We start from the raw sequence: 27,180 nt of genomic DNA, 5'->3' as shown, positions 1-27,180 counted from the left end.
TTTAGTTTTTTTTTTGCCAAGAGGAGATAAGTAGTTGTTACAGCAGATGATAACGAAGATCTACTTTGAGAAATCCCATAAGAAAATCGCATGACGCGATTACTAAATACTTAACTTACGAAAGTGATGAATCTAATATAATTTTGGTGTGGAAGTTTTGAAAAAATAACTAAGAACAGTAAAATAAAATGTCCATATTTTGTCATTTATTTCCACATAATTATACAAAAACCCATCTTATATTTCAAAATATCTTCTTATCTATATTATGTATTATTGCCCCTTGTTTGGTACTAGCACCAATATACCAATAATTACATACAAATGCAAAATTTGAGCATACAAACTTACGATATAAATATCGCTACATAAAGTATAATTAATTATGCATTAACAATTTAATCTTAAGTAAAGATAGGAACTTCAAAATATTTTATTATCATTAGGTACTTTGGACGTATAGTAGTAAATTATCATGTTTTTATTTTGTGTATAATTTGATTCAATAATTTAATACCTCAATTTATAGGTACATACTTATAAAACGAAGGATCGAATTAATCTATAATATACAAATGAATCACGAAACGTGTTGTTACTTAAGCGCATGACTCAACAACGCCTGGACCAATTTTACCAATTCTTTTATGTTCGCTGAAGTCCAAGGATGGTTTTTACGGCGAGAAAAATTCCAATAATTTCCGAGAAAACCCCGGACGAAGCAATACTATCGTGCAGTATTTTTCGTACCTAAGTGGACTGCAAAAACAAATATTATTACTGCCATTTTAGAACTTTGTGCTAGTGAACATCAAGACCTTTATTTGGTCATGAAACATTATTGATTGACTGTTTACAGCGAACATTCATAATATAAACAGAACTTAACGAATTGGATCTTGCTATTTTTCGAGACAGTTTAAAAATCGCTAATATTAGTTTTTTATATTATTTATTTCAACGAGGTATCAAACATGATTTTGTCAATCACATTCAATCATAACTCTAAAATATAGCATGTACTTTTAAGCACGTTTTAATAGGTATTGAATACCTATAGATAGATATATCTACCTATTTTTTTATTATTAATTGATTTTGAGCTGCTTTATAAATAATAAAACGCTTATAAAATAAATAATTTAAGTATCACAACAAAGATTATGATAGATGGATGATAATGTAAAAATATGTAAATTAAAACAGATGCAATACAACAGCATACACAAATGAATTAAAGAACTTCGTTGTAAACAAGTTATTAAAATTAGGAAAGCAAAACAAGCCACAGATGGAATACGTCGCCAAATGGTTATCTATTTTGTGACATGTCTTCTAGTATATGAATCATGTCATTCGGTTGTTCATATCTTATCACTGAAGTATAATCTGCGAACAACAAAAAATAAAGCTAAATTAAAACAAACGAATAACTAAGTTACATACGTACTTATTAGTGATGACGCTTCAATGAATAAAGAATATAAAATGATCATTTGTTTGTCTGTAGATGGCGCAGGTGAACCAGTTAAAACTACATATTATTACATTAGGGTAATATGTGCAATGATAAATTAAACACTGATATTATTGAAAAAGATATATTTTGTCATACAAGTTTTAACTACAAATGATAATACTGGGTAGAAAAGGAACTAAATAGCACAACTTCCCTAGGATAAAAATAGGTTAATTATAATAAAATAAGATTGTCTCATTAATTCGTTAAAACGGATGTTTTTTGACAATCTTCCAAATAAAAATACTCAATATAAATAAAACTATTATTATAATATGCATAATGCGTTAATATTACAAAACAATGATCACCTTCAAGGCAGAGCCATATCAATATCCTACCTAAATGTTCCTTTATCACAATAATACATAATGTTACTTTTAATAACAAAAATATGTATTATTTTCATAAAAAGAGTATATTATGCATAAATATTTCGAGACTGATCATGACAACTTTTAAATAAAATATACCAATTTGGAACATATAAAAAAAAAACTAAAAACAAGCCTTTAGAAGGCAGTAGTAAGACTAATTTGTACAGATCACAGTTGAAATAATCTCCATCAGATTACGGTAAAAAAATTCGAACATGGTTTCGTCAATTAAGGACTAATTTGGCATAGTTCTTTTCATTCAACTTATTCTTTTAATCTTTTCTAATAATCAAAACATTCGAGACCAGAGAAAAATATTTCCTTTACTAAATTATTGCTCTACACATTCACTTGAAAAATTTATAAAATTTTATTATTAATATAAGTATAAAATATTACAAGAACTCTTAAATATTATATATTTTTCAGCACATGAATTAATAAAGAACACTATAGGACACACCAGACTATCGTTTGGTGTTATAAATACAGGGTATAATAAGATTTTCGAACTATCAGTCCGATTGATTAAAGATAGTTGATGTGTCATTCATTTTAATAATACTAAAAATAAATGTAAAAATTCTCATACAATAATGTGGAATGTTTTAAGTATTTGAGTATTCTAATAGTAATAAACTAAACAACTTAGTACTGGTAGGCAGGATACTGATAAATGCATAAATATTTTGTTCAACAAATGTCCATGGTTATTAAAAAATACACAGCCATAAAAATATTCTTGGGCATTATACACCGCGCCATCCAAAAAAAATTCGAACATTTTGTTTATCAGTATTTAAAATAGGTACTTACGTATACTTAGGCATTTGAACTTAAACTTAATATAATTATTATAACATATACATTTTAACATCTTATTTCTAATCAAACACAGAGAGGGCGCGATGGCACTATTGTAAATAAGTTTTATAAAACATGAATATGCCCAATATTTTTTTCTTAAATTTTATTTAGTCCGTCAGACAGATAATAAAAAAATTGTGGACACGTATTAATTTTTTTCATAGTCGAATAATTCCACAATGAACGCAGGACCGTTCATTGTGGAAAACCTTGGGGGAGGCCTTTGTCCAGCAGTGGACGTCATTTGGCTGAAACGAATAATTACAGTATTATATTGAGTTGAAAAATTGTGACGTCACTTCTAGGTAAAAAATCTACCTAGGCCAGACGTTACGCGCCATTTCAACTCGATGTAGCACTGTTATTATTTAATTAAGAAAGAAAAGAAAAAATACATGTCCAATATTTTCTTATTTATTTGTCTGTCTGACGGACAAATAATTGAAATTTTGTCCACTAGCCTATTAAGACCGGTTAAGCGTGTATAAATGTTTGTTCAGCAAAGATAAAGGAAAGGAATCATTCAGTCTTTGGCGTGAAATTGCATATTTATTTAATAGTAGTGTCGATGTCATAAAAACAATAATAAATTCTATTTGACAACATATTTCAGCCCTGTTATAAAAATTTAAGTGTATTTTACAGGGTACTTTATTCAGTGAAATAAAAGTTTAAGTTTAATACCGATTAAACTAAAAATAAAAAACACAAATGATATAAATATAATTATGTCAGTTTCATACCGAAGCTTTTTTAGAATATATCGGGTACGGGTGAGATGCAGGACGAGCATTATCTTATGGGTAATGTATGATATCTATGGCATATCATTTTCTACTTATTTATTTTTAGTTTCGAAATAATTATGTAGTTTATTTAAATAAAAAAAAACTTATAAACCGTTTCCCTCTCTCGTTTGACAACAAATAAGGGCCAAAGCACATGATGCGTTGCGGCGCCGCACCGCAAAGATTTCAGCGTATCGCGCAGCACAGCGCCGCATCGTTCGTGTGCCCCCACAGATATTATTGGCATCGCACCGGCACCGTAACGCACCTGTGCTTTGGCTCTGATGAAAGCGACTTTAAAAACTTAACGGATTAAACTAAACCATAACCATTATAACTAAGTGTATTTACGGTATATTCCATGTAATTAAGCGAAGCGTGAGAGTGCGGTTTTTAAAATCATTTACTTTCATGCCAGAGTAAAACAGCCGACGACAAATTAGTTCTATTTTTATGGCATTTATTGTCAAAAATTTTAAGTGATTTACTCGCGTGCGGCTAAGTCCAAAACTATAATTCAAAGTATTTAGGACAAAGTATCAGGACCAAAGTTGGCATAAAAATACTAAGTAAGTAAGTACTAGTGTAACGGCCCTCCAAACACTAGTATTGTATTATCTGTGCTCTGACGCTCGGATTCGGATTTGGCGGGCTTGAGTTTCGCGGGTTCGCGCGCTCAACCGGCGCGCTCTTTTCAACGGCCGCCGCGCTTTGTGGTCCGCGGAACTCGACCTTATTGACCAGTCGCGCCCATCGCCTCGACGCGTGCGAACGAGCTATCGTTTTAATGGTTATTAATGTAAATCCGCCATTACAATGGCGCCCAACGTGGGGCCTCGCGTTCTAAGTTCGAGAACGTTCGAGAGAAACCACAAGTACCGCGACCCAAGTGAGTCGTGTTGATTGAAAATTGTGTTGAAGTGAGAAAATGCCACCGAAGACACGCCGAGGCACGGCCAAAGATAGCCAAGAAGAGGAAAGATATTATTCCAGCGATGACGAAAACGACGACGCGACTGTGAACGCGGGGCCCGGCGCCGCCATACCCGCCCGCGAAGCTTCGGCGACGACGCCGACTACTACCAGCCGCAACGACGTCATCGGGATTACAGAGGACCAGTTGGCGAGACTGATCACCAATGTCATCAGAGGTTTACCGACTCCGACCCCGGCCGGCGACCTACACGGGCCGCCGCCGGCGACTCCGACCCGAGTTACCGACCCCGCGGCAGCGACCGCGACCGCGCCGCAAGGCGGCAACTTCACACGGTGCACCGCACGCTTCGACGGTGCCACCCGGAGCGCCGAGGTACTGGAGGCGTTCATCGAGAACATCGTCGTGTACAAAGAGTGCGCCGCAGTGAGTGACGAACACGCGCTGCGCGGCCTCGCCATGTTGCTGACCGGAGACGCCGCCGTGTGGTGGCAGGGTGTACGGACCACCGTGACGACCTGGGACGACGCGATACGCCGGCTACGCTTCATGTACGGCGCCCCTCGTCCCGCCTACCGCGTGTTCCGGGACATTTTCGCCTCGGAACAAGGCGAAGAAAACGCCGATTCGTTTATATCGCGAGTGCGCGCTAATCTCTCGAGATTACCATACAAACTGGATGACGAAGTGCAAGTTGACATCGTGTACGGCCTACTTAATAATGACATTAAAAAATTAGTGCCGCGTAACAATATTGTTAACCTTGATAGTTTACTCGCGCAGGCGAGGTGTGTTGAAGATATTTCGCGTGAATCCAATACCACGATATTTGTTAACCCATCCCGTGCTCAGTCTAGTTATGTTGACAACAATCATAATAGCACGGCCTCTTCTAGTACGAACACAGCGAAACCTATACGTAATCGTCCACGTTGTAATGTCTGTAAGCGTTTTGGGCACGTCACCGATGAATGTAGATCGAAACCTACACCTGCTAAAGCGAATGTTTCACCACCTGTTCCTAATAACCGACCTGCAGGTAAGTTGTATTGTTATGGATGCGGTCAGGAAGGTACAGTGCGCTCTAAATGTACCACTTGTGCGAATAAAAGTGCGAGTGTGAGTAGGGAAAGTAACAAAGTTGACTTTCAGAATGTTATTGTTGACAACACGCGCACCGCGCGCCCACTGGTTAAGGCCGGGTAGCAGAGAAAATGGCGAAAATGAGGTTTTCATTTTTCATTTTTGAGGTACTAAACAGTAAAATTAAAGGCTAAAATTTTTATTGGGCATAGTTGAGGATATTTTCTAGGGCTATTAACGGATGGAAACACGATTTGATGAAGTTGACTCGATAGAATAAATTCCCAAAGTTACCTCTATTCGTTTTCTATTTATGGTTTTATTTTTAAAATAAGCGATTTAAGATTCTAAATCTTTTACTAAACTAAAGTTCAGAAATAACTTGAGGGCTTTTAACGGATGAAATTTTTATATTGCGTCTTATTTAGTAACTATGTTAAAAAATGTGGAAAAAATCGTCCATGACGGCTTGGACAATCTCAATCAGTCGCGCGGTGGCGCTTACGGAGGACGGACGCGTGTCAGTTTTTTGGCCGTGACAGTTCGCGATTTGTCAATATTTTTGACAATGATGACTTTGATGAGTCACAGTATAATAATATCAGTGTTACAGGAGAAAGCTTTAATTTTTGATAATTAAGAATTATCAATTTTGTCTACCTATTGAAATTTAAATCGTTCGCATCCTATTAAACGAAGACTACTCATGATACATAGTACATTCCTCAAATATGAGACAAAACCAATGAGTTAAAATTACATTTTAATAGTACCTACATACAATCGTCTTACACTCTTTAGAAGAGCACACTGACACAAATAAATAATAAAAAATATTGTCTAAGGTCTGTAGCTAAAGGTCTAAGCTGTAAGATAGAAGAATCTTCTAGCCAAAAAGATGGCAGATGCAGCAGATGTCAATGGATTTCAAACTGGAGTTCATATGACTCCTTGTAGACTTGAGTCTCTAGAGCGTCCCTTCCTCCACCATGCGTAAGAATGTTTCAAAAATACTGTCTAAGGTCTGTAGCTAAAGGTCTAAGCTGCAAGATAGAAGAATCTTCTAGCCAAAAAGATGGCAGATGCAGCAGATGTCAACGGATTTAAAACTGGAGTTCATGTGACTCCTTGTAGACTTGAGTGTCTAGAGCGTTCCTTCCTCCACCATGCGTAAGAATTTTCACAAAAGTACTGTCTAAGGTCTGTAGCTAAAGGTCTACGCTGCAAGATGGAAGAATCTTCTAACCAAAAAGATGGCAGATGCAGCAGATGTCAACGGATTTAAAACTGGAGTTGATGTGACTCCTTGTAGACTTGAGTGTCTAGAGCGTCCCTTCCTCCACCATGCGTAAGAATTTTTACAAAAATACTGTCTAAAGTCTGTAGCTAAAGGTCTACATCATTTATATTTACTGTGGTTATAAAGGTGTACCAAGGGTACATGCTACACCTTTTTATTCGATTGTAAGAGTAATGGTTTACTCACAAATCCGTTTTATCTGATTTTCTGAAATCTTTTAATTACACTGGTGTTTATCATTCAAATCAAAGACTAATGTTTGAACTAATTTGGACATATCAAGGTCTATCATTGGTATTTTTTTCAAACTTCTGCGTTGAGCCATTTACGAGATCTGGGACATCACAAAACATTACCCCAGCAAAATTCTAAATAACTTGAGAACCGGAACACGAACAAATTTTGCTATTCATGGACAAATTACTACGCAACAAGAGCTATCTATACCATGTATTTGGTTCCGGGATAGAACGACTTTCAAAAAAAAAATTTGCCAGGGTAATGTTTGAAACGTTACCCCAGCAAAATCTGTTTTTTCCTAATAATTTTAAAACGATAATTTGAACGAATTTTGCTATTAGTGGACAAATTTCTGCTTACAATGGACTAATTATCTGCTATACTTTCGACTCTCTAAAGCATAACATTTATAAAAATTTTGCTGCGGTAATGCACTCCAGGTAACCGTGTGTGATGCTCATTGCTCATAGTGATTTTCGATACAGAGACCCGTACATACGTTATACATAAATTATGGAAAGAAAACACCCAGACCAATACAAACAAATATGTATGCAATTTTAGTATGATATTTTTATTTATTAATAAACAAAAAGACTGAACAAAATTGATGCGTGTACTGATTAATGTAATTAACTACATGCAAAGCTTTGTGAATTGCAACAAGTATAATTTATTATCCAAGCTCTAAGTAATCGCTACTACGAGTAACTGATCATAAAATGTTTTTCCAATCGCTCAAGCTCCCGAGGATCTACCGATAGGTCGGGTGACGTAATCTTGAAATTCTTTTAGCCGGCGCGGAACTTCCGGAAGGTCGGGTGACGCCACGCCTCTTTGAACCGTGTTTACTTTGGCAGTTATATTCTATATTTATTCGATTCTAAAATATATTCCCAAAAATTTTGAAAGTTGTTTTAATTTGTATCACTTGGATATGATTTGTATTAGAAAGTGCTGTGAGTGTGACGCTTGAACGGAAGGAAGTCAACCTAACCTAACCAACTGCGTATTTCTAAACTGCGTTTTTCTATACTGTGTAGCCGCGAGAGCTCTTTGGCGCGCTGTCTTCGGCGAAGTATTGCGCGCGCAGATTTTGACAGCGCGAAATACCTACTTTAGCAGAAATACCAAGCCTTAACATCACGGTGGCCGGCCGCGCGGGTGTCGCGATGCTGGATACCGGCGCTACCCACTCCGTGGCTAGCCCTGGACTGTACGCGATCCTTCTGGAGAATGGTGTTAAGTTTCACGCCGCACGTCACACAGTAGGACTCGCCGATGGAACCTCGCAGGTACGAGATGTTTTGATTTGTAATACCGCCGTTGTGCTGGCTGGACGCAGCATACCTACCACTTTCTACGTGATACTTGGGGCTGAGAATCGTACCCTCCTCGGTCATGATTTTATAGTGCGCGCTGACGTCATGTTAGATATACCACAACGTAGCTGGAGTTTTTCCGATTTACCTGAACAGAAGTTTTCTTTTGTAGATACTTACGACCTGCTGACACCAGCGCCCCCGCCGACCGCCGACGCCGCAGAGCTGACGCGCCTCGATGCCGCGGCCCTGACGCTGAGAGATGACGAGGGTTGTAAGCTGCCACCTGTTCAGCGAAGACAATTGAACGAGCTGCTAGCGCGCCGCGCCGACCGCTTCGCCGAGGTTGGCCCACCTACCAGCTACGCTACGCACCGGATCCGGGTCGATGAGAGGCAGGAACCTATCGCCTCACCGCCCTACCGCTTGTCACAAGGCAAGAAGGAGATCCTGGAAGAAGAGCTTCAGAAGTTGCTGCAGGCTGATATTATTGAAGAGTGTGAGTCCCCCTGGGCTTCGAACGTGGTTCTTGTCAACAAGAAAGATGGTGGAGTACGCTTGTGCGTAGATTACCGCAAGCTGAACGCCGTGACAAAACCCGACCGGTACCCGCTGCCCAGGATTGAGGACGTTCTTCACGCAGCCAAGACCACCAGCTTGATGACAACGCTAGATCTTCAATCTGGCTATTTTCAAGTGGCCGTCGCTGATGAGAGCCGTGACGTCACCGCCTTCGTTACGCCGTCCGGTACCTACCGTTTCAAGAGGATGCCGATGGGACTTCGCAACTCTGGCGCCACGTTCCAGCGACTGATCGACAGATTTAAAACGAACCTGTTCGTTAACGGAGATAATGCTGAGCCAAAGGACAGAGGAGGAGGCACCGCTGCTCTGCAGAAAAGGAGGCCTGTAAACGTCCTAGCGTATCTCGACGATATAATTATATTATCAGAATCGTTCCTTGGACACCTAGAAGACCTTGAAGCAGTACTCGACAGGTTAGAGAAGTTCAACTTGCGCGTAAACAGGAAGAAAAGCTGCTTCGCCCGAGACTCTGTCAAGTTCCTGGGCCATATCATCGTGCCTGGAGGCCTACGGGCCGACCCGGAGAAGACCTCAGCGATCGCAGACATGCCTGCCCCGAAGAATGAAAGACAGCTGAAGGGTTTCCTGGCCACATCCAGCTGGTTCCGGCGGTTTATACCAGGCTACGCTGCTGTTGCTAAGCGGCTGATCGACCTCCTCAAGAAGAACAGCACCTGGGTGTGGAACGAAGAACAGCAAGCTGCATTTAACAAAATCAAGGAGCTCCTCGTCACCGCGCCGATACTGCGCCAGGCGGACGAGACGATGCCTTTTACCCTGAGGACGGATAGCAGCGGGTACTGCCTCGGAGCCGCTCTGATGCAGGGGGAGGGCCCCGACGAGAGGCCCGTAGAATACGCCAGCCGTCTCCTAGGACCTGCAGAACGAAACTACACGACCACCGAGCGAGAAGCCCTTGCCGTCGTCTGGGCGGTGACCAAATTTAGAGGCTACATCGAGGGATCGGAAGTCGTCGTGAAGACCGACCATCAACCCCTGCGCTGGTTGATGAGCTTAAAATCACCCAGCGGCCGCCTGGCGAGGTGGGCGCTGACGCTCCAGGCGTATAACTTGCAGATCCAGTATACGCCCGGGAAGGTTAACGTCATAGCCGACGCACTGAGCCGCCCCGCCTGTTGCGAAGAAAACCCAGGTGGATGCGAAGTATGCTTGGTGACCGTCGACGTACCGCACAGGACACCAGCTGACGTGCGTGAAAACCAGCTGAAGGACCCTGAGCTGAAGAAGATAATCGAAGACCTGGAAGAGACCGACGATCCATTCAGGGGGAGGAACTGGTCGAACCGAGGATACCTGATATCCGACGGTATACTGTATAGATGCTTACCTGAGTCTGACGATGAAGACTGCACGTGTCTCGTAATTCCACATCACGAGAGAGAGCAGATACTCGCCGAGTTACACGACGCTCCAACCGCAGGACACTTCGGCGTCGATCGCACTCTGCAACGCATCCGGAGCCGTTACTTCTGGCCAGGCATGAGAGCCTTTGTTACCGAGTACATCAAACGGTGCGTTGCATGTCAGCGTTACAAGGCAGACAACAGGAAGCCGGCTGGACTACTCCAGACCCCTGCTTCAACCCGGAGATTTGAAGTCGTCTCTGTGGACTTATTCGGACCCTTACCGAAGACCGCGAAGGGAAACCGCTGGATTTTGATTATTGAAGACGTTTGCAGCCGTTGGGTTGAGCTCTTTGCCCTGGAGAGCGCCACTAGCGCCGAGTGCGCTGAAGTCCTCGTCGCAGAAGTGTTCCTGAGGTACGGAGTTCCCCGACGGATGATCAGCGACAACGGAGTGCAATTCGTTGGTGAAGTTATGCAGCAGGCTTGTCACGTGATGGGTATCAAACAGTCGCTGACGCCGCTGTACCACCCGGAAGCGAACCCCGTTGAACGCAAGAACCGCGACCTGAAGCCCCAACTGGCGATACTCGTAGGGAAGGACCACACATCGTGGGATGCCCACCTTGCTGCCATCAGGTTCGCGATGAACTCCGCTGTAACGGCGAGTACTGGACATTCACCAGCTTACCTCACCTTCGGGAGAGAGCTGCGAGCCCCGTCTGACGCGGTGGCTGATATGAAGGCCATCGCGGAGAGCGACAACTTCGTGGCGAGCATCACACCCTACCTGCGGAAGCTGTCCACCGCGCTGCTGGAGGCCCGCGACGTGCACGAGTGCGCGCAGGCCGCCCAGAAGGCGTGCGCAGACGAAGGTAGGCGCGCACCCCCGGATTATAAGGTGAGTGACCTTGTTTTGTTAAAGACCCAAGGGCCCAACGACGCCGCACCTGGCCAGACCGCCAAGTTCATACCCCGTAGGGATGGACCCTATCGCATTCGCGAGGTTGTTAGTCCTACGACTTACCTGCTGGAGGGGATTAGGAACGGCGAACTTATAGGTCGCTATCACGCATCCAACCTAAGCCCATTCATCGGTGACGTAGAGGCCCCTGTTAGGGAGAAGCGTAGGCGCGGACGCCCACGCAGGTATAGTCCTAGTCCGAACGCGAGGACGCTGTGTTCGAACTAGAGGGGGAGTATGTAACGGCCCTCCAAACACTAGTATTGTATTATCTGTGCTCTGACGCTCGGATTCGGATTTGGCGGGCTTGAGTTTCGCGGGTTCGCGCGCTCAACCGGCGCGCTCTTTTCAACGGCCGCCGCGCTTTGTGGTCCGCGGAACTCGACCTTATTGACCAGTCGCGCCCATCGCCTCGACGCGTGCGAACGAGCTATCGTTTTAATGGTTATTAATGTAAATCCGCCATTACACTAGTTATTTTACTTTTATTATTTTATATTTTTTACATTGGTCGGCCCTGAGACTTGTTTGAGCATATTTAGCTATTTATTACGCTGTGGATTAGGCTAACCACTTATAAAGTTCACCCTGTATAAGACATTAATTTAGCTATACAGGGTGTTTGCGGAAAGTTAGACAAACTTCGTGGGTGTATAGGTAAGATCATTTTAAGAATTTCGTTCGCCTATTTGACCATAAGTGAGCTACCTTTTTTTAATTGATTTTATTTTTTTCCGAAATTTGACCTAAGAACTGCTTCATTTTTTTTTCTCGCTTGTGGATAATTTTTGTATTATTATTCCATTTTCTTCCATAAACTTTGAATTTTTGACGAATTTCAATATCTTATTACTACATGTGATATATCATTGGAAAGAAGAGAAGCTAGACATGTTTTTAAGATCATTGGCAATGCATTTTTTTTTAATCGAATTCTAAGTTGAATTTTTTATCGTGGTTTCACTTTTGTTAAACTTTGGCGGCTCGTAACTAGCTATCCAATCATTATCTGGTTCTGAAATGTATTTTATTTGACTAAAGACATATTCGATATTAATATCAAATAAAAAATCGGTTGAAAAAATTAAAAACAAAAATATCAATTTAAAAAAAAAAGAAGCTCACTTAGGGTCAAATGGGTGAACTTGTATTCTTAAAATGACCTTACCTATACACTCACGAAGTTTGTCTAACCTTCCGCCAAACACCCTGTATTGTTCGTGAAAATACAATTCTACTTTTTTTTCTTGGATATTAACACTATAGTCTATCCAATATAGCTTGATTAGAATGACAGCTGCCATCAAAAGTAACGACATAACTTTGTAGTAGCGATCAATGAGAGCTAAATATTGGCGGACAAGAAATAATTCACGTCTGACCTACAAACAATATTTTCGACGACAGTGCTTCCAATAAAAATGTTAATTTCGTGTAAATGCAGCGTTAAATTACACCAATAAGTAGTAATTCGAAATTATAAAAATCAAGCTAGAGTATTAACGACGTCTCTACAAGGTTATCTCGAGTTACAAAAATGTTAGTGTTGGGACATATCGACAAATGTCATATTAAAATAAAACTATTTTTTTAACATATTTTACAAATTTTTTTTCTAACTCATTTTTTAACATATTTAAGTCATCTTATTACGTTTTTCTAAATGTTCACTATTAAAAACCAAAAAACATTTCATTCTTAAATAATCAAACATCGGAAATCAATCACCGGTAATTTTTTGGGTATTCATAGCACCGTTGCTCTAGAAGAGATGCCCACCGCCCTCTAGCGAGAGTAAAAAACTACTGAAGAACACTGATGATAATGACTACAACTTAGGTTGTACACCCTTGACATGAATTTTAAATTTTACTGTCTTTAAATTTAAATCATAATTGTCATTTTTATGAATAAAGATATGAAGAAAAATTGAGTGCATTTATTTATATCATTTTTTTGAAAACTTATCGATACATCTATGTGAACCGTACGAAACATACCCAGCACTAGTCACATTCGTTTGACAGCCGTCATTCTAATCAAGCTATATTGGATAGACTATAGTACATTTTCAATCATGAAACTATAAATCAACAAACCATTTGTTTCGAAACTGTGCATTTTCCCTTTCCCTTAAAAATAATTATGTACTTGTACCAAATATTTTTTAGTAATTCCCTTTAGGGTGGATCTAGACAGCTGCTATCATTGCCGTGAAAACGGAACATTGCTTGAACCTGTTACACAGGAAAATTATTTGATCGTCTCAACTTTCGCTGTGCGACAATAATAAAATTAAATGATGACAAAAAGATCTATAGCCGTTAACTATCTTCGAAAGACATGTTTTGATCGTATAATTAATCCAATTAATAATAAAATGATTTTTCTGTTGTAGCAATAGGTGAAAGCAAATAATCCGTTGTCATGAAAATGTCAGCTCAGCAGCAGCAGTGTTTTGTTTTGATAGAAAACAATGTTCAGTATAAGATTAAATATTTCTTGAAACGGGGTCTAAATAAGAAAAACAATTCAAAAACTATTTGGTACAGGAACGTGATTGTAGGTAATTAATGAATTATTCATCGGCAATGTTGTCTTTACCTTGTCTGAATCCCACGTGTCCAGGTCTGTGACGCATAACATATTGAACCGCCATATGGATGACACCGAACACCAGAGAGCTGATGCCGAACCACTGGAATGTGTTCTTTCCCCCGTAAGTCTCGTATAAACGACCCCCGATAAAGCTGCCGAGTGACGTCCCTACGCCTTCAAACACAGCCCCAACTAGACCCTGAAATAAAACGGAACCATATTATAAAATGATAGATAATTTGTTATTGGTACACTTGCAAATATGTGTAGACGACGGAACATCAAGCTAAGGCCACGACGAACGTCGTCGTATCACCAGCGCCTGCGCAGCGTAAATGCGGCGCACCAGCCTAAAGAGTTAAGGGTCTTTCAAATAAGACGTTTTGAGATGGACGGTTCTCGTCCGTTTGTGGGACCGCATACCTATTTCATCCACACTTATGTTAACGTTATATGGCTTTCTCACTCGCACACGCACTCGTTTCGTTACGATCCTTATTATTTGGAGACCATACATTACTCGCTTTACTCCTTTAGGTTACAAAAAATATGTTTAAGAATCGTCAACGTACGACGTTGTCCTCAAATCTGTCATAACGAAGCGGGAAACATGTTATTTTTTGTGTCAATCAAACATCTACCTTATGTTGCTTGCTTAAGAGTGAATTCAGTTTAGCTTTAGAGCGTTGTGGAAACAATCGTGTTGAATAACGAAGAGATTCTAACGCTGTATGACGTTAGAAAAAAACTAGTTTAGGCGTTTCTGGATAACGAGTGATCACTGGTCAGGCTAATCACTCGTTTAATAATACTATTTAAACATACTCAACACTATTGTAAGCAAAATTAATTTGAACTTTAATGTATCGCGATTGCTTTCAAAATTAGGCTAAGAACTCACGGCGCTGGTAAAAATCGCGCCAATCAAGTCACTGGTACAAAATGGTCGCTCGCCGATCGATCGCAGAGCGCGCGGGCGAAAACCGCCGAGGCTGCGGTTACCGCAGCCCGCGCGATTCTACTAGATGCCCGCCACCGGTGCCGCGGGACCCAAATACAACCGTGTCGTGAGTTGTGCATTATTTTTTACCCGCAACCGACGTGGGCGCGGGTGAAAATCGCGCCGTGAGTTCTTAGCCTCATATGTACTTACAATTATTTTATGATGTGTAAGTGACAAAGTAATTAAGTATTTAGTTTGCATGTATTGTACCATGCACCATACCTGTACTGTAGTTTCTGTTCCAGGTGGAGATACGACGTTGGCGTATGACGTCATAGTGGGATAAAACATGCCGAAAGTTATCCCTTGGAATAACTCAATTGGTAGAACCCACCATGCGTTTGTCAGGAACGAGTACAAGATGAACCGTATTCCAAACGCAAATAGGACTAAAGTCATCATGTTAACATGCCCCAATTTTCTCAATATGTATCCTAGAAACAAAAAATGCACGATATTAACTATTCAATTTCACCAATAAACAAGTTTAGCGAACATACAGGGTGGAAACGATAAGTGATCTCATTCAATTATTTCTAAACTATACAAGATATCGAAACACTGGTTACTGATCCTGAAAGTGCTTCACGGGCTCTATCCAACGGTACCAATAATATAATTGTAATTGTAATAATTGTTTTCAGCTTCCATACATTTAGTACAGCCACAGTCATGGCACTCATGTCTTGATAATATTATAGCAAGTAAAGCCTAAAACCAATGTTTTCCATGAATAATTTTAAATAAGAATGCAATTTACGAGTTCATGTTAAGTGTTTATTGTTTAATAAAAAAAAAAAAATACTTCTAATTTTGTTTGACTGGCATACATTTAGTATGGAGGCTGAAAACATTAAATTTTCGGATAGATCCAGTTTATTATGTAACCTATTATTGGTACCGTTTGAAAGAGCTTGTGAAGCACTTTCAGAATCAGTAATCAGTTTTTCGATATCTTGTATAGTTTAGAAATAATCGAGTGAGATCACTTAACGTTTCCACCCTGTATAGTTGTAAAACACTGAACCGTCTCAGCTATGTGATTGACAGGAGGGCGCTACTATCAATTCTGGATTCTGGTTTCGATTTTTGTCACTTGATGTTTCAAAATCGTTTGACTATAGCTTCAGAGATGTAGGTAATTTTCATGACAACAGATTTTTGTAGCCATCACAAAACATTTATAATTACGCCTTTTTTGGGGAAGCTGGACAGATTCAGAGTTTTACATTCATTTGTTTATTACTAAAGCGTTTTATACGGTTTATTAGCTTGTATGGATGCATGAACCAACAATATTATTAAGTCATGCCAATCCAATGACTATGGTAAAAATGACAAACATTACCTGATATAAAAAGGAAGGGAATTTCGCCCCCGAATGTTTGAATAGCACTAACAAGGCCCTGCAGCGTTTTGATGTACGCTGATCCGTCAGATGTCATGGCTGCCAAGTCTTCTAGATACCAGAATAAGAACTGCCATAGCAACCCTGTGCACAATCCCACGGCGATGGTCCACAGCATAAACACAACGGTGTGGACCGAAGACAGCAGAGTGCCGACGTCTGCTAGTATATTCATAGACATTTTTGTAGATTCGACCTGTAAATAAAAAAAACATAAGTCGAATTAGGTTTTTACAATTATCTTTATCAGGACATTTAAGATGGATTTCACTAGTCAAATTCATAAACGAATTTAGCTGAACGCAGTTATAGCGTTCTAGCTTTCCGCCCGCGGCTTCGACCGCGTGGAATTTTGTCTGTCACAGAAAAACTTTATCGCGCGCGTCCCTGTTTCAAAAACCGGGAGAAAAACTATCCTATGTCCTTTCCCGGGACTCAAACTATCTCCCTGCCTTTCATCAAAATCGGTTCAGTGGTTTAGGCGTGAAAGAGAGACAGACAGACAGACAGAGGGGTGTGTAATGTATGATATAACTACATATCATATAATACTTAAAGGATATAACATCAAATTATATAAAATCGTTTAATATAATAATTATTTACTATAATAAACGAATAATATAATTTTAAAACGAATAATTTTAAGACAAATATCTATTAACTGATATAAAATGGTTTGATATAATGAATATTTTCTATAAAACTTACAATGTATAGTATACTATTTAAAACAAATAACATTCAAATCATATAAAAATAAAATGTCGAACAATCAAATGAGATAAAATTCTTTTCCTATAAAACTTAAATCATATAACAATAATAATTTTATATAAAGTTAATTTGTTATAATAAGCATTGCATGCAGCAACCAAGCAAGCGAGCAAGCAAGCAAGCTAGCAAGCAAGCTAGCATGCAGGCAAGCAAGCAGGCAAGCAAGCTAGCAAGCAAGCTAGCAAGCAGGCAAGCAAGCAGGCAAGCAAGCAAGCAAGCAAGCAAGCAGGCAAGCAAGCAAGCAAGCAGGCAAGCAAGCAGGCAAGCAAGCAAGCAAGCAGGCATGCAGCATGCAAATTTGACTAAAAACTTGAGACTTCTGTCACGGCGCCGGCACTGCGGGGCTCTGGCGGTCCCTCGCGTGCTAATCGTCGCAGATGGCTTTCGCTCGACACCGCGCGCGCGGCACCTCGCTTCCAGCCACCTGCTCCTCAGCCCGCGGGCCGCCTCGCCCCTCCGTGCCTACGCGCTTCTAAATTACACTCTAGGGGTAGGGCAGACAAGACTACGTGGAGTCGGTTTTACGGCGATTCGTTTTTGTCACTAAAGTCATTTATAAGTCAAGCTAAAAAAGAACATACTTAAAGTTATATCTATCAGAAATTATATCAATTAAAGAGTATAACAAATAATATTTATTACAAGTAATGGTTATGTGAAATAATATTTATATTAAACAAAATTACATCAAATGAGTCTTAGATTAAGTAAGGTTTATATCAAATGTCTTTATGCGTTGTGATTGGTATCTGAAATGATATTATTAGAAATGATTTATTATATGAAGTAAACATTATATGTTAAAAAATTATATCAAGTGTTATTATAACATACGTTTATTATACAATATGAACGTTATTGAAATGAATTTATATCATATAAACTGTCACGCACCCCAGACAGAGTTACTTTCGCATTTATAATATTAGTATAGATTGTATAGATTGGACAAACAAAACGAGGGATTTGCGTTAGGAATGTGAGCTGACCAACACAAGATAAATGAAACGTTTCTATTGGTTTTTTACCAATATATTGCTCGCACATCTCTAGTGTAAACGCAGCCTATAGCCGTGAAACGTCAAGTGGCAGAATTCTGCCCCCCTAGCCAAAACGCACTTTTTGATCGAATCGAAAATCGAATCCGTCAAAACTCCATACAAAAAAGGGGCTTTTCAACAACTTTTCGACTGGTTTGCGATTATAATTTGCACTTTGTCTAGACCCACTGAACTAATCACGCAGTATTGATGTATAGTTCCAAAATACTGAACTGTCCTATCCATGACATTGACAGTGGGGCGCCACCGTCAATACCGTATCGCTGGTTCCGATTTTTGATATGTTGGAAACCATATAGTTGAACGATGGTAGCGCCCCCCTGTCATTGAGTTTGGTGGGACAGTTCAGCGTGGGTCATCTATAACTTATTTACATGTCATACAGACCTTCAAAAAATAGGACACGATGACATCCCCAGTCATAAACACGAACATGAGTATGAATGCGACGGTGTAGTCCTTGTAGGCTCCGTCGCTGAATACATCTATGAGAGCTCCGGTCATCAAGGAGAATATTCCCCATCCGACGGAACCCCATAATCTCTGTTTGCCATAGTGAGAAATTTTGTCACCTGAAAAAATAATATGTAACATGGTCAAAGATAGGTATTTGTATATTAGCTACGCTAGCTTGTTTTATTGTTAAAATTGAAAATTGTGTTTCATTGTAGTTAAAAAACAAACACTTTTTTTATGTGACAGGAGGCAAACGAGCAGACGGATCACCTGATTGTAAGTGATTACCGTCGCCCATAGACACCCGCAGACCCAGGGGCGATACAAGTGCGTTGCCGGCCTTTAAGGAAGATACGCTCTCCTCTTGAAAGCTTGCAGGTCGTATGCGTCCGGAAACACCGCAGACGACAGTCCATTCCACAGTTTGGTTGTACGGGGCAGGAAGTGGAACTTATAAAGCTTCTTTAAGTACGTATGACGTCATGCTTAGCAAACTCCACGTGGTAACTGGTAATAACGTCAAAAATAACTTGTTCTCATAACACAATGACAATTAATTAGAATTCGCAACGTAGAAACGTACCTACTAGTCCAGTCAATGAATGCTTTAACGACGGTGTAGAGAGAAATCCCTGGAACACAATTTCTGACCTCGGGACTTTATTAAGACTAGTTAGGAGGTGAACATAGCAAAAGTCCCCGCCCTTAGCCCTTGAGCCGGCGGGGAGAGGAGGGTTTAAAGATACCACTTTTCGGTTTTTCGCTTAATCCTCGGAAACTACGCGTCCTAGTGACATGACTACTATGAACCAAAAAAAGCTTATTCAATTTGCTACAGGTGAGACAGTCAAGTTTTTCTATATCTTCTATAGTTTTCGCGGCATCTGCTCTAGAAGGTCTGTAATATTGGAAATATTAATTTTGTCTTACATGTTCCCATCTGGAGAAAATCGACTAAATCAACATTGAGCAAACATTATAGACATGCGGGAGCATGTTAAGCCTAGTTCCAGGGAGGGGACTGCATCGTGCGTATATTTAGACGAACTAATTCTAGCCACTTTTGACTCCTCATCACTCAAAAAGCACTGTGCATTAACACTTCAAATTAGGCTCATGTGTTGAGACTTGCAAGATAAACATCAGCTTCAAATTTCATAAATATACCTCAAACGGTTATTTAGGTATTGACGTTCAAAAATCGACATTTAGGACACTAAAATCTATCTATCACATGTGAAATGTTAAATTTTATTGGTTTTTTATTTGTTCCTTTGTATTTACACAACTACCTATCTGGATGCCAAATTTGATCCTTCAAGGTCATCTGGAAGTGGTTAGAATTTGGTCTTATAGGTCAGCCATGTAGATTTTTAGACGTCAATACCTAAAGAACAGTTTGAGGTATATTTATGAAATTTGAAGCTGATGTTTATCTTGCAAGTCTCAACACATGAGCCAAATTAGAAGTGTTAATGCACAGTACTTTTTGAGTGATGAGGAGTCAGAAGTGGCTCCAATTGGTTCGTCTAAATATACGCACGGTGCAGTCCCCTCCCTGGAACTAGGCTTAAGCTCCCGCATGTCTAGAATATTAGCTCAATGTTGATTTAGTCGATTTTCTCCTGATGGAAACATGGAAGACAAAAATAAAATTTCCAATATTACAGACTTTGTAGAGCAGATGCCGCGAAAACTATACAAGATATAGAAAAACTTGACTATCTCACCTGTAGCAAATTGAATAAGCTTTTTTTGGTTCATAGTAGCCATGTCACTAGGACGCATAGTTTCCGAGGATTAAGCGAAAAACCGAAAAGTGGTACCTTTAAACCCCCCTCTCCCCGCCGGCTCAAGGGCTAAGGGCGGGGACTTTTGCTATGTTCACCTCCTAACTAGTCTAAATAAAGTCCCGAAGTCAAAAATTGTGTTCCACGGATTTCCATCTATAATGCTTTATTGACTGGACTATACTTATACCTGTGCTTATACGGTAAACAATACTTACCTAGCAGATTGAAGCATATAGCATCTGCGAAAGTGACCACAACCGCTTGGCCGATCCAACTTATTATCATAAGCATAAAAAATAGCCAAAACTGCTTCGTATATTTAGTACCCTGGTTATTTTCGCTCTCATTCGCAGCTGCAAATATTTCATTCAACTGAAATCATAGTAATTAATTAGCGACATTAACTTATAAATTATGATAACTGAACTACCCAAAGGACAATGTTCGTTCTCCATACATTGTTCGCCGTTAGATCAACAGTGCCGAAAAAATACTTTCTAGGTTCTAAATGACACAAATCTTTATGTAAGAACAATTATTCCTGGCGGACCAATTCTATAAACTTAATAATAGCAATATTGTTATCATAACCTCTTACTTACTAGTATTGCATTATATTATTTTATGCACATCGATTTGGGAGATGTTCTGTATTGTAGTTGTCGCAGCCAAATTGTATTATAATATTGGACGGGTTTTGGAAATAGCTCGGCGTTCCACTTTTATGATTTACTTACTTACATTTTGCACGTAAATAAATAACATGAATCCTATGTTTACTTTCCACTCTTGACATTTAACACGTGACTTACCAAACTAACTATCTCCATGGTTACCGTCTTAGTCTATGCATGACTAGGGATTGAACAACTTTTAATTGAATATTATTAACAATTCTCGATAATTATTATCGATTGAAAAATATTCGGTATTTGAATCGAAAGATATTTATTTAATTTTATCAATATCAAAATATTCAATTTTAATAATAAAATAAATATTATTTACTACCACCTATGAAATGTTCTAAAAATTGCCTGGAGTGCTCCCCCAATCCTGGGTTTTCCCTTTCCAAGCTGAGAGGATATCATTTTGGTTCTATCGATACATTATAAAGGTACTTAATATTTGAAATGTATTACCAATTATTGTTATAAGCATTTTGAGCGAATAAAACTTTCAATTCTATTAGAACTTTAGACATTTCTCTCACTTTAAGCGGCATTGGATTTTTCATCGAATTTTGAAACTGTAACAGATATATTAAAGATGATCCCATATTGTTGTCATTGTCTATATCAGTGTTATGATCACAATTTTATTCTTTTTATTTTATTCATGACCTTCGACCAGTTGGACACATTAGATAGCTTCTTGTAGTATCGTGCAATATATTTTTAACTTTTAATTAAAATCTAGTCATACTGTAACAATTTGGACGATTTATTTTATTTACAAGATCGGTATCTTATTGTCTATGATGACCGCAGTCAACATCACTATTACATGGATTCCTAACAATGAAGTACGGCATTGCCTTGTGCCGATTTTACATAGATTTTATCGACACAAATTATGGAACTTCATAGGATATGGAGCAGGCCACGCCCTAAAATGTCCGGATGTCGTCATAGTATTATGGAATACATATAAAATACTTTTATTATTTCATTTTTTAATCCTCAAGTGTCCGTTACAATCTAATTAATATTTAAGTATTCAAAAAGTAAGAGATTAATTTTGATACTTTACTGCTGTGCCCAGGAATCTAAGGCGGTTTCTGACAATGTCCTTTTCTAACAACACATGGGGATTTAGTTAATATTATGATTCTACTTTAAACTCGCACTAGCTCGATCTTAAAAGGAACATCCTTTATGTACCATCGATAACAGTGTTAACTATCCATTGCCTGTCATGTCGTCTCGTTCTATCGCAAAGAATCACCATTTGATGAGAGCGAGAGCAAAAACGGAAATGGATAGTTAACAGTGTGGCCGTGTGTACAGACGACAGCGAATCAGACTGTATAATCAAATTTACTGAAAACTCACCTCGGTATTATTACAGGTTATGTCGCATGACGTATGAAACAATTCTCCAGGCATACAGTTAGGATAGTGAGTCGACTCTGCAAACAAAAAGAAATAGATGATACGGTTGCCTGGTGCGCAGTTAACTCGATCAGCTTGTAAAGCTATAGCTAAGTATATCTACTCACCATCTGGTAATTGAATATGATTAAGTTGCGCGTATACGCAGTTGGCTTCAGGTATTGTAGTGTTCAATAGAATTGTTCCTGTAAAGCTTAAATTCGATGGGAAATCTTGTCCTATCATCGTTTTTGGTTGGCAAGAAGCGGCAACGTCTGCGCCCCAGCCTTCGCATATCTCCATTAAACGCCATGGCGCCGTTTCATCCAGATCACATGACGCCTAAAAACAAACAATAAATTATGCAAATCTAATATTAACATAATTAATTCTAACTTAAGTAATTTATTACCAATTAAAAATACATACAGAACATGCATCAAAATGGGTTTCATTGACAAAATCTTGCAGGTCCGTGTCATTTAAACAAACTTTATAGTTTAACATTTTATCTACGCATGTCATAATAGGTTTTTCTTTGCCTATTTTGGCTGCTAGTTTCTGGTTTGTGCAGTCCAGAGTACATGGTTCATTTATGTCTACAAATCCATTACCAATGCGACAATGTGGTACAAAATTAAGTCCTGAAATTAAAACAAGTTTCAGTTAAGCAACATCTTTGCAAATCATACAATAGTAATAAACAAAATATACAGTTGATTTACCATCTAAAGTTACATTACTAGTTGCTACATAAGTACAGCTATCATTTGCATTAACTGTAACTTTGCTAATAGATGAGGTGTACTTTATGTTGTTTGTATTACTGTAACAGTACTGTGGTATGTGCCAATGTTCACACACTGTTTGCCACGTTTTTGGCGAAGACATGTCACAATTCATCTGAAAAAGAAACGGAAATGTAACTTATCATTATGTATGCATACATATTTATACTATTTAGAAATATCATTTAATTTGGAAATACACTTTTTGTATTTTTATAAATTATCTTATTACCCGACTGCACCAGGAGGAGGGCTTTTTTTTCATTTACAAAGTATAGGGAACAATGGGATTAGGATATTGAGTCCAGAAGCAGAATGTGTGAAAATTTATCAATCCACAAGTGCAAATAGAGTAAAACAATGCTTTTAAATTGTGAATTAATTAATGGAATATTATAGAATATTTCGCTTTTGTACTGATAAGTACTGTGTGCAATAAAGTATATAAATAAATATTATCTGGAAAAGAGATCCAACTGCCTAACATTGATGAGGGTTGCATGATTTAAATCACGATTTTTATTGCATGATTTTTTAAATAAAAATTACGGATTTAAATAGAATTCGAAAATGGAATTAATGAAAGTGTGGGAGTTTATATTAATCAACTGTAATGTTTGAAAACAATGTTAATAATATTAGGTGTTAATGTATGAAATTGTTGTTTTGTATGGAGAATCTGAAAAATATTTTTTTCCATACAAACATAATTGCGATTTTTTTAGATAACCACATCATTTATTTTTCTATTCTATGCAAATAAAATGTTTTCCATAAGAAAAACTAACGAAATGATCGCAAAACCTAATAAAAAAAAACTAATTAATAAAAAAAATCATGATTTACCTATTTAAAAAAATCAGATTTTTTTGATTAAAATAAAAAAATCATGATTTTTTCCACCCTGCTTTAGCCAGACGGATGGCAACGCTAACACTTATTCGCCTTGTTCCTTACTTACTTGGCATGTAGCGAGCTTGCTTTGAGATGCTATAGAGTTAATCTTTCCCTCGTCTGATTCCAATGATGCTACTGTATTATAACAGCTTTTCAATACTGTAACATGGTCTCCGCAGTCCAATTTCACAGTCACATTTGATCTGCTCTCTGGTATTGCATAAATTGCCGAAAAACTTACAATAGTAACTATCTGGAATAGTATAAAAATTGACTTTTGTTTCTTGAACCTAAAACAAAGATATTTATTTTATTGACAGGGTAAACACTTATTAACTTAAATTGCAGTAATAAAAAATTTATACACTGATATGAGAAGTACCCAATAAAAGTTTATGATGTTGATGATCATAGCAAGGTCAATCATATAATTAATGAGAAATGCAGATACCATTGAAAATATCAAATAATATAGAATTTTGATTAAAAAATGTTTTTATGTTAAGCCAATGGGCTTATTAATGAATAATTATTGACAACACATTTTAGTAGTTTACCAGCTATATTGTGGTTAAGCATGTGTCAAGAGAATCTAAACAATAGCTCAGTGAATATAGGTATTATTTTTAGACAAAATATCATTATGTATTGAGACTGAAATATTGTTACAACCAAAAGTTCTTACCTGTCTGCTATCACACCAAAAAGAGGTTTTGCTATCAATCCAAAAATTGGAAGTACTGTGTAAATGAGCCCCACTGTAGCCGAAGAAAAACCCAGTTGGCGAGCATATGTGCTCAAGTAGGGCACTAATGGTGCGGTACCTATAAAGACAGTAATATAACAAATAATACTTTTATTTGATGAAAATAAGTTTGTAGAGATTCAAATAATTACCTGCATTAAAAAAGAAGTAATGCCCTTTGATTGGCAACAGTTTCTTGTTTATTTTCATTTTTAGGTTGATCATTTAGGTATGCGCCTGAAAAAAGAAATCATTATTATTGTCAGAATTATACACTTTACCACTTATTTGTGTAATGTATTTTATGAATTCAACTCGCAGTAGTTTCTAGTAATGAAATAACTTCAATAAGGGCCCCAAATCATGAATAGCAACAGTGTGTTCACATCAATTAAGGTTATCTGCATTCAAATGGCTAATGATAAAACGAGATAGTGTTAAGTCAGGTTTCACATTGGCTAAATATTGAGTACACAGCAGGCTGACCTATTGATCAATCTGATAATATTAAATGTTTTCTACTGTGCGAGTCATAAAAAATGCTTTTACCAGAGATTTGGAGAGGAAAACAATCAATAACTCACATGGTGGAAGGCATTTAATAATCCAATTCTGTGGCTTTCACCATATTTTGGAAATTAAACTTACTTCTTCTTCTTGTTCTTATTTTTTTCCTTTAATACAAAAGAAACTATTGTAAGTTGTACAAATGGGTATTTAAAAGGCAATAATTGGGTTATAAAGAAACAGGTTTGAGGAAAATTAGTAACAAAAAGTTTGGTTAATACTATGACAAATGAATTAAGTTGGTACTGCCACTGTTAGTTTACACTAGTTTAAAGTTTATCAAGTTTACTCATTTATTTTATAGTTATCACGATGATTGTTTCAATGTGGTTATTATTAAGTTACCCAACTAATTTAAACTTATGCTTAGTTAATTAACATGGTTATGTTAGAGCAGCAATACCTACATGAGACGTAACACTGAGAGAAAATACCTCTTTGATTGGATCACTAACGAATGCGCCGATAGTGCGAAATTTTCCAGTTGAAAATTACTTAGTTTTAAACTTAGATTTTAATCTAAGGTTTTAAAACAAATAATCCATTTCAACTAAATAAATGAATGAACCAATGAATAATTTTTTTTTTTTTTTTTTTTCTTGGCTTTCGCGGTTTGCGTTTAGCCACAACGGTGTGGGAGAAAAGGTTAGGAAACGTTTAGGAAAAGAAAAAACCGGGGTGGAGTACAGAAAAGGATGAGGATCAGGTTGGGAGGTGAGAAATTAAATAATAATAATAAAATTAAAATATATAAAGGAATTAATGTTAATATAATATAATAAGTTTGCATTTAAATACTTGAGAGATAAATTAAAGTTTAATATTATTTGTAATTAAATATTCAGAAATACATTTATAAATATCAAAATCATTTAAACCAAGCAGGCAAGATATCGAAGTGGGGAGAGGGACACGGAGGGCTAGGAGAGATGACATAAAGAAGGAGCGATCGTGAATCTGGCAAGCAAAGAAAATGTGATTCAAATCACCTGACTCCGTTCCACAGTCACACACATCATTTTCGATTATATTAAGCCTTGCCAAATGAGCTGGGGAACATACGTGCCCCAGTCTCATACGGATAATGCTTGAAACAGAAAATTTATCAAGATCTGTTTTGAAAAACCAAGGTTTTGTCGGTATACATGGTTGGATCAGTTTATAAGCTTTACCTTTACTTTGACTACTGATGTTCCACTCCTCATGCCATTTTTCAAGCATATAGACTTTGGGTAATGCAATTAAATCATGCGCATAATTTTTGTAAGGAAAAATGTCACCCATAGTCACAGCATTATTAGCTAAAGAATCAGCTTTTTCATTACCAAAAATTTTACAATGTCCAGGAATCCAAGCAAAATTTACTACAATATCTAACAATGAACAAGTTAGTAACAGTTTTCTACAATCAATAATAATAGGATAAGAAGAATTTGATTTGAACGGGAACTTAACTAATGCTTGTAATGCACTTTTAGAATCACTAAATATTACAGCTTTACTAAGTTTCATAAGTAAAATATACTCCAACGATTTGAAAATGCCAAAACACTCTCCTGTGAAAACAGATGATTCAGGTGGCAGTTTAATCATCTGGTAAATTTTATACTGGGTGTGGTACACTCCAACACCAACATGTTCATTGTTCGAA

The 27,180-nt window shown here is 38.0% G+C and overlaps 1 protein-coding gene across 6 annotated transcripts; it reads right to left on the bottom strand.

Annotated features, from left to right (window-relative positions):
• Window positions 1–184: 184 nt before the first annotated feature.
• LOC135086655 (major facilitator superfamily domain-containing protein 6) lies at window positions 185–26,035 on the bottom strand. 6 transcript variants are annotated; one of them, XM_063981417.1, is made up of 15 exons: window positions 25,964–26,035; window positions 25,547–25,636; window positions 25,115–25,199; window positions 24,903–25,041; window positions 24,282–24,507; window positions 23,258–23,435; window positions 22,962–23,176; window positions 22,661–22,874; window positions 22,494–22,570; window positions 20,655–20,811; window positions 18,578–18,762; window positions 16,293–16,548; window positions 15,167–15,378; window positions 13,948–14,140; window positions 185–1,389 (listed from the first exon to the last, which is right to left on the bottom strand). In XM_063981417.1, the coding sequence occupies exons 3-15, from the start codon at window positions 25,185–25,187 to the stop codon at window positions 1,313–1,315; spliced, it is 2,202 nt and encodes a 733-aa protein (XP_063837487.1). In that variant the 5' UTR covers window positions 25,188–25,199; window positions 25,547–25,636; window positions 25,964–26,035; the 3' UTR covers window positions 185–1,312. The 6 variants fall into 6 exon arrangements, with proteins under 6 accessions (XP_063837487.1, XP_063837485.1, XP_063837489.1 ...); XM_063981415.1 differs by having other exon boundaries at window positions 25,937–26,027; XM_063981419.1 differs by lacking the exon at window positions 25,547–25,636.
• Window positions 26,036–27,180: the final 1,145 nt, after the last annotated feature.

Source organism: Ostrinia nubilalis, chromosome Z, assembly GCF_963855985.1.
Source record: "Ostrinia nubilalis chromosome Z, ilOstNubi1.1, whole genome shotgun sequence".
NCBI classification, from domain to species: Eukaryota; Metazoa; Arthropoda; class Insecta; order Lepidoptera; family Crambidae; genus Ostrinia; species Ostrinia nubilalis.
This window is presented reverse-complemented; position numbering and strand designations above follow the sequence as displayed.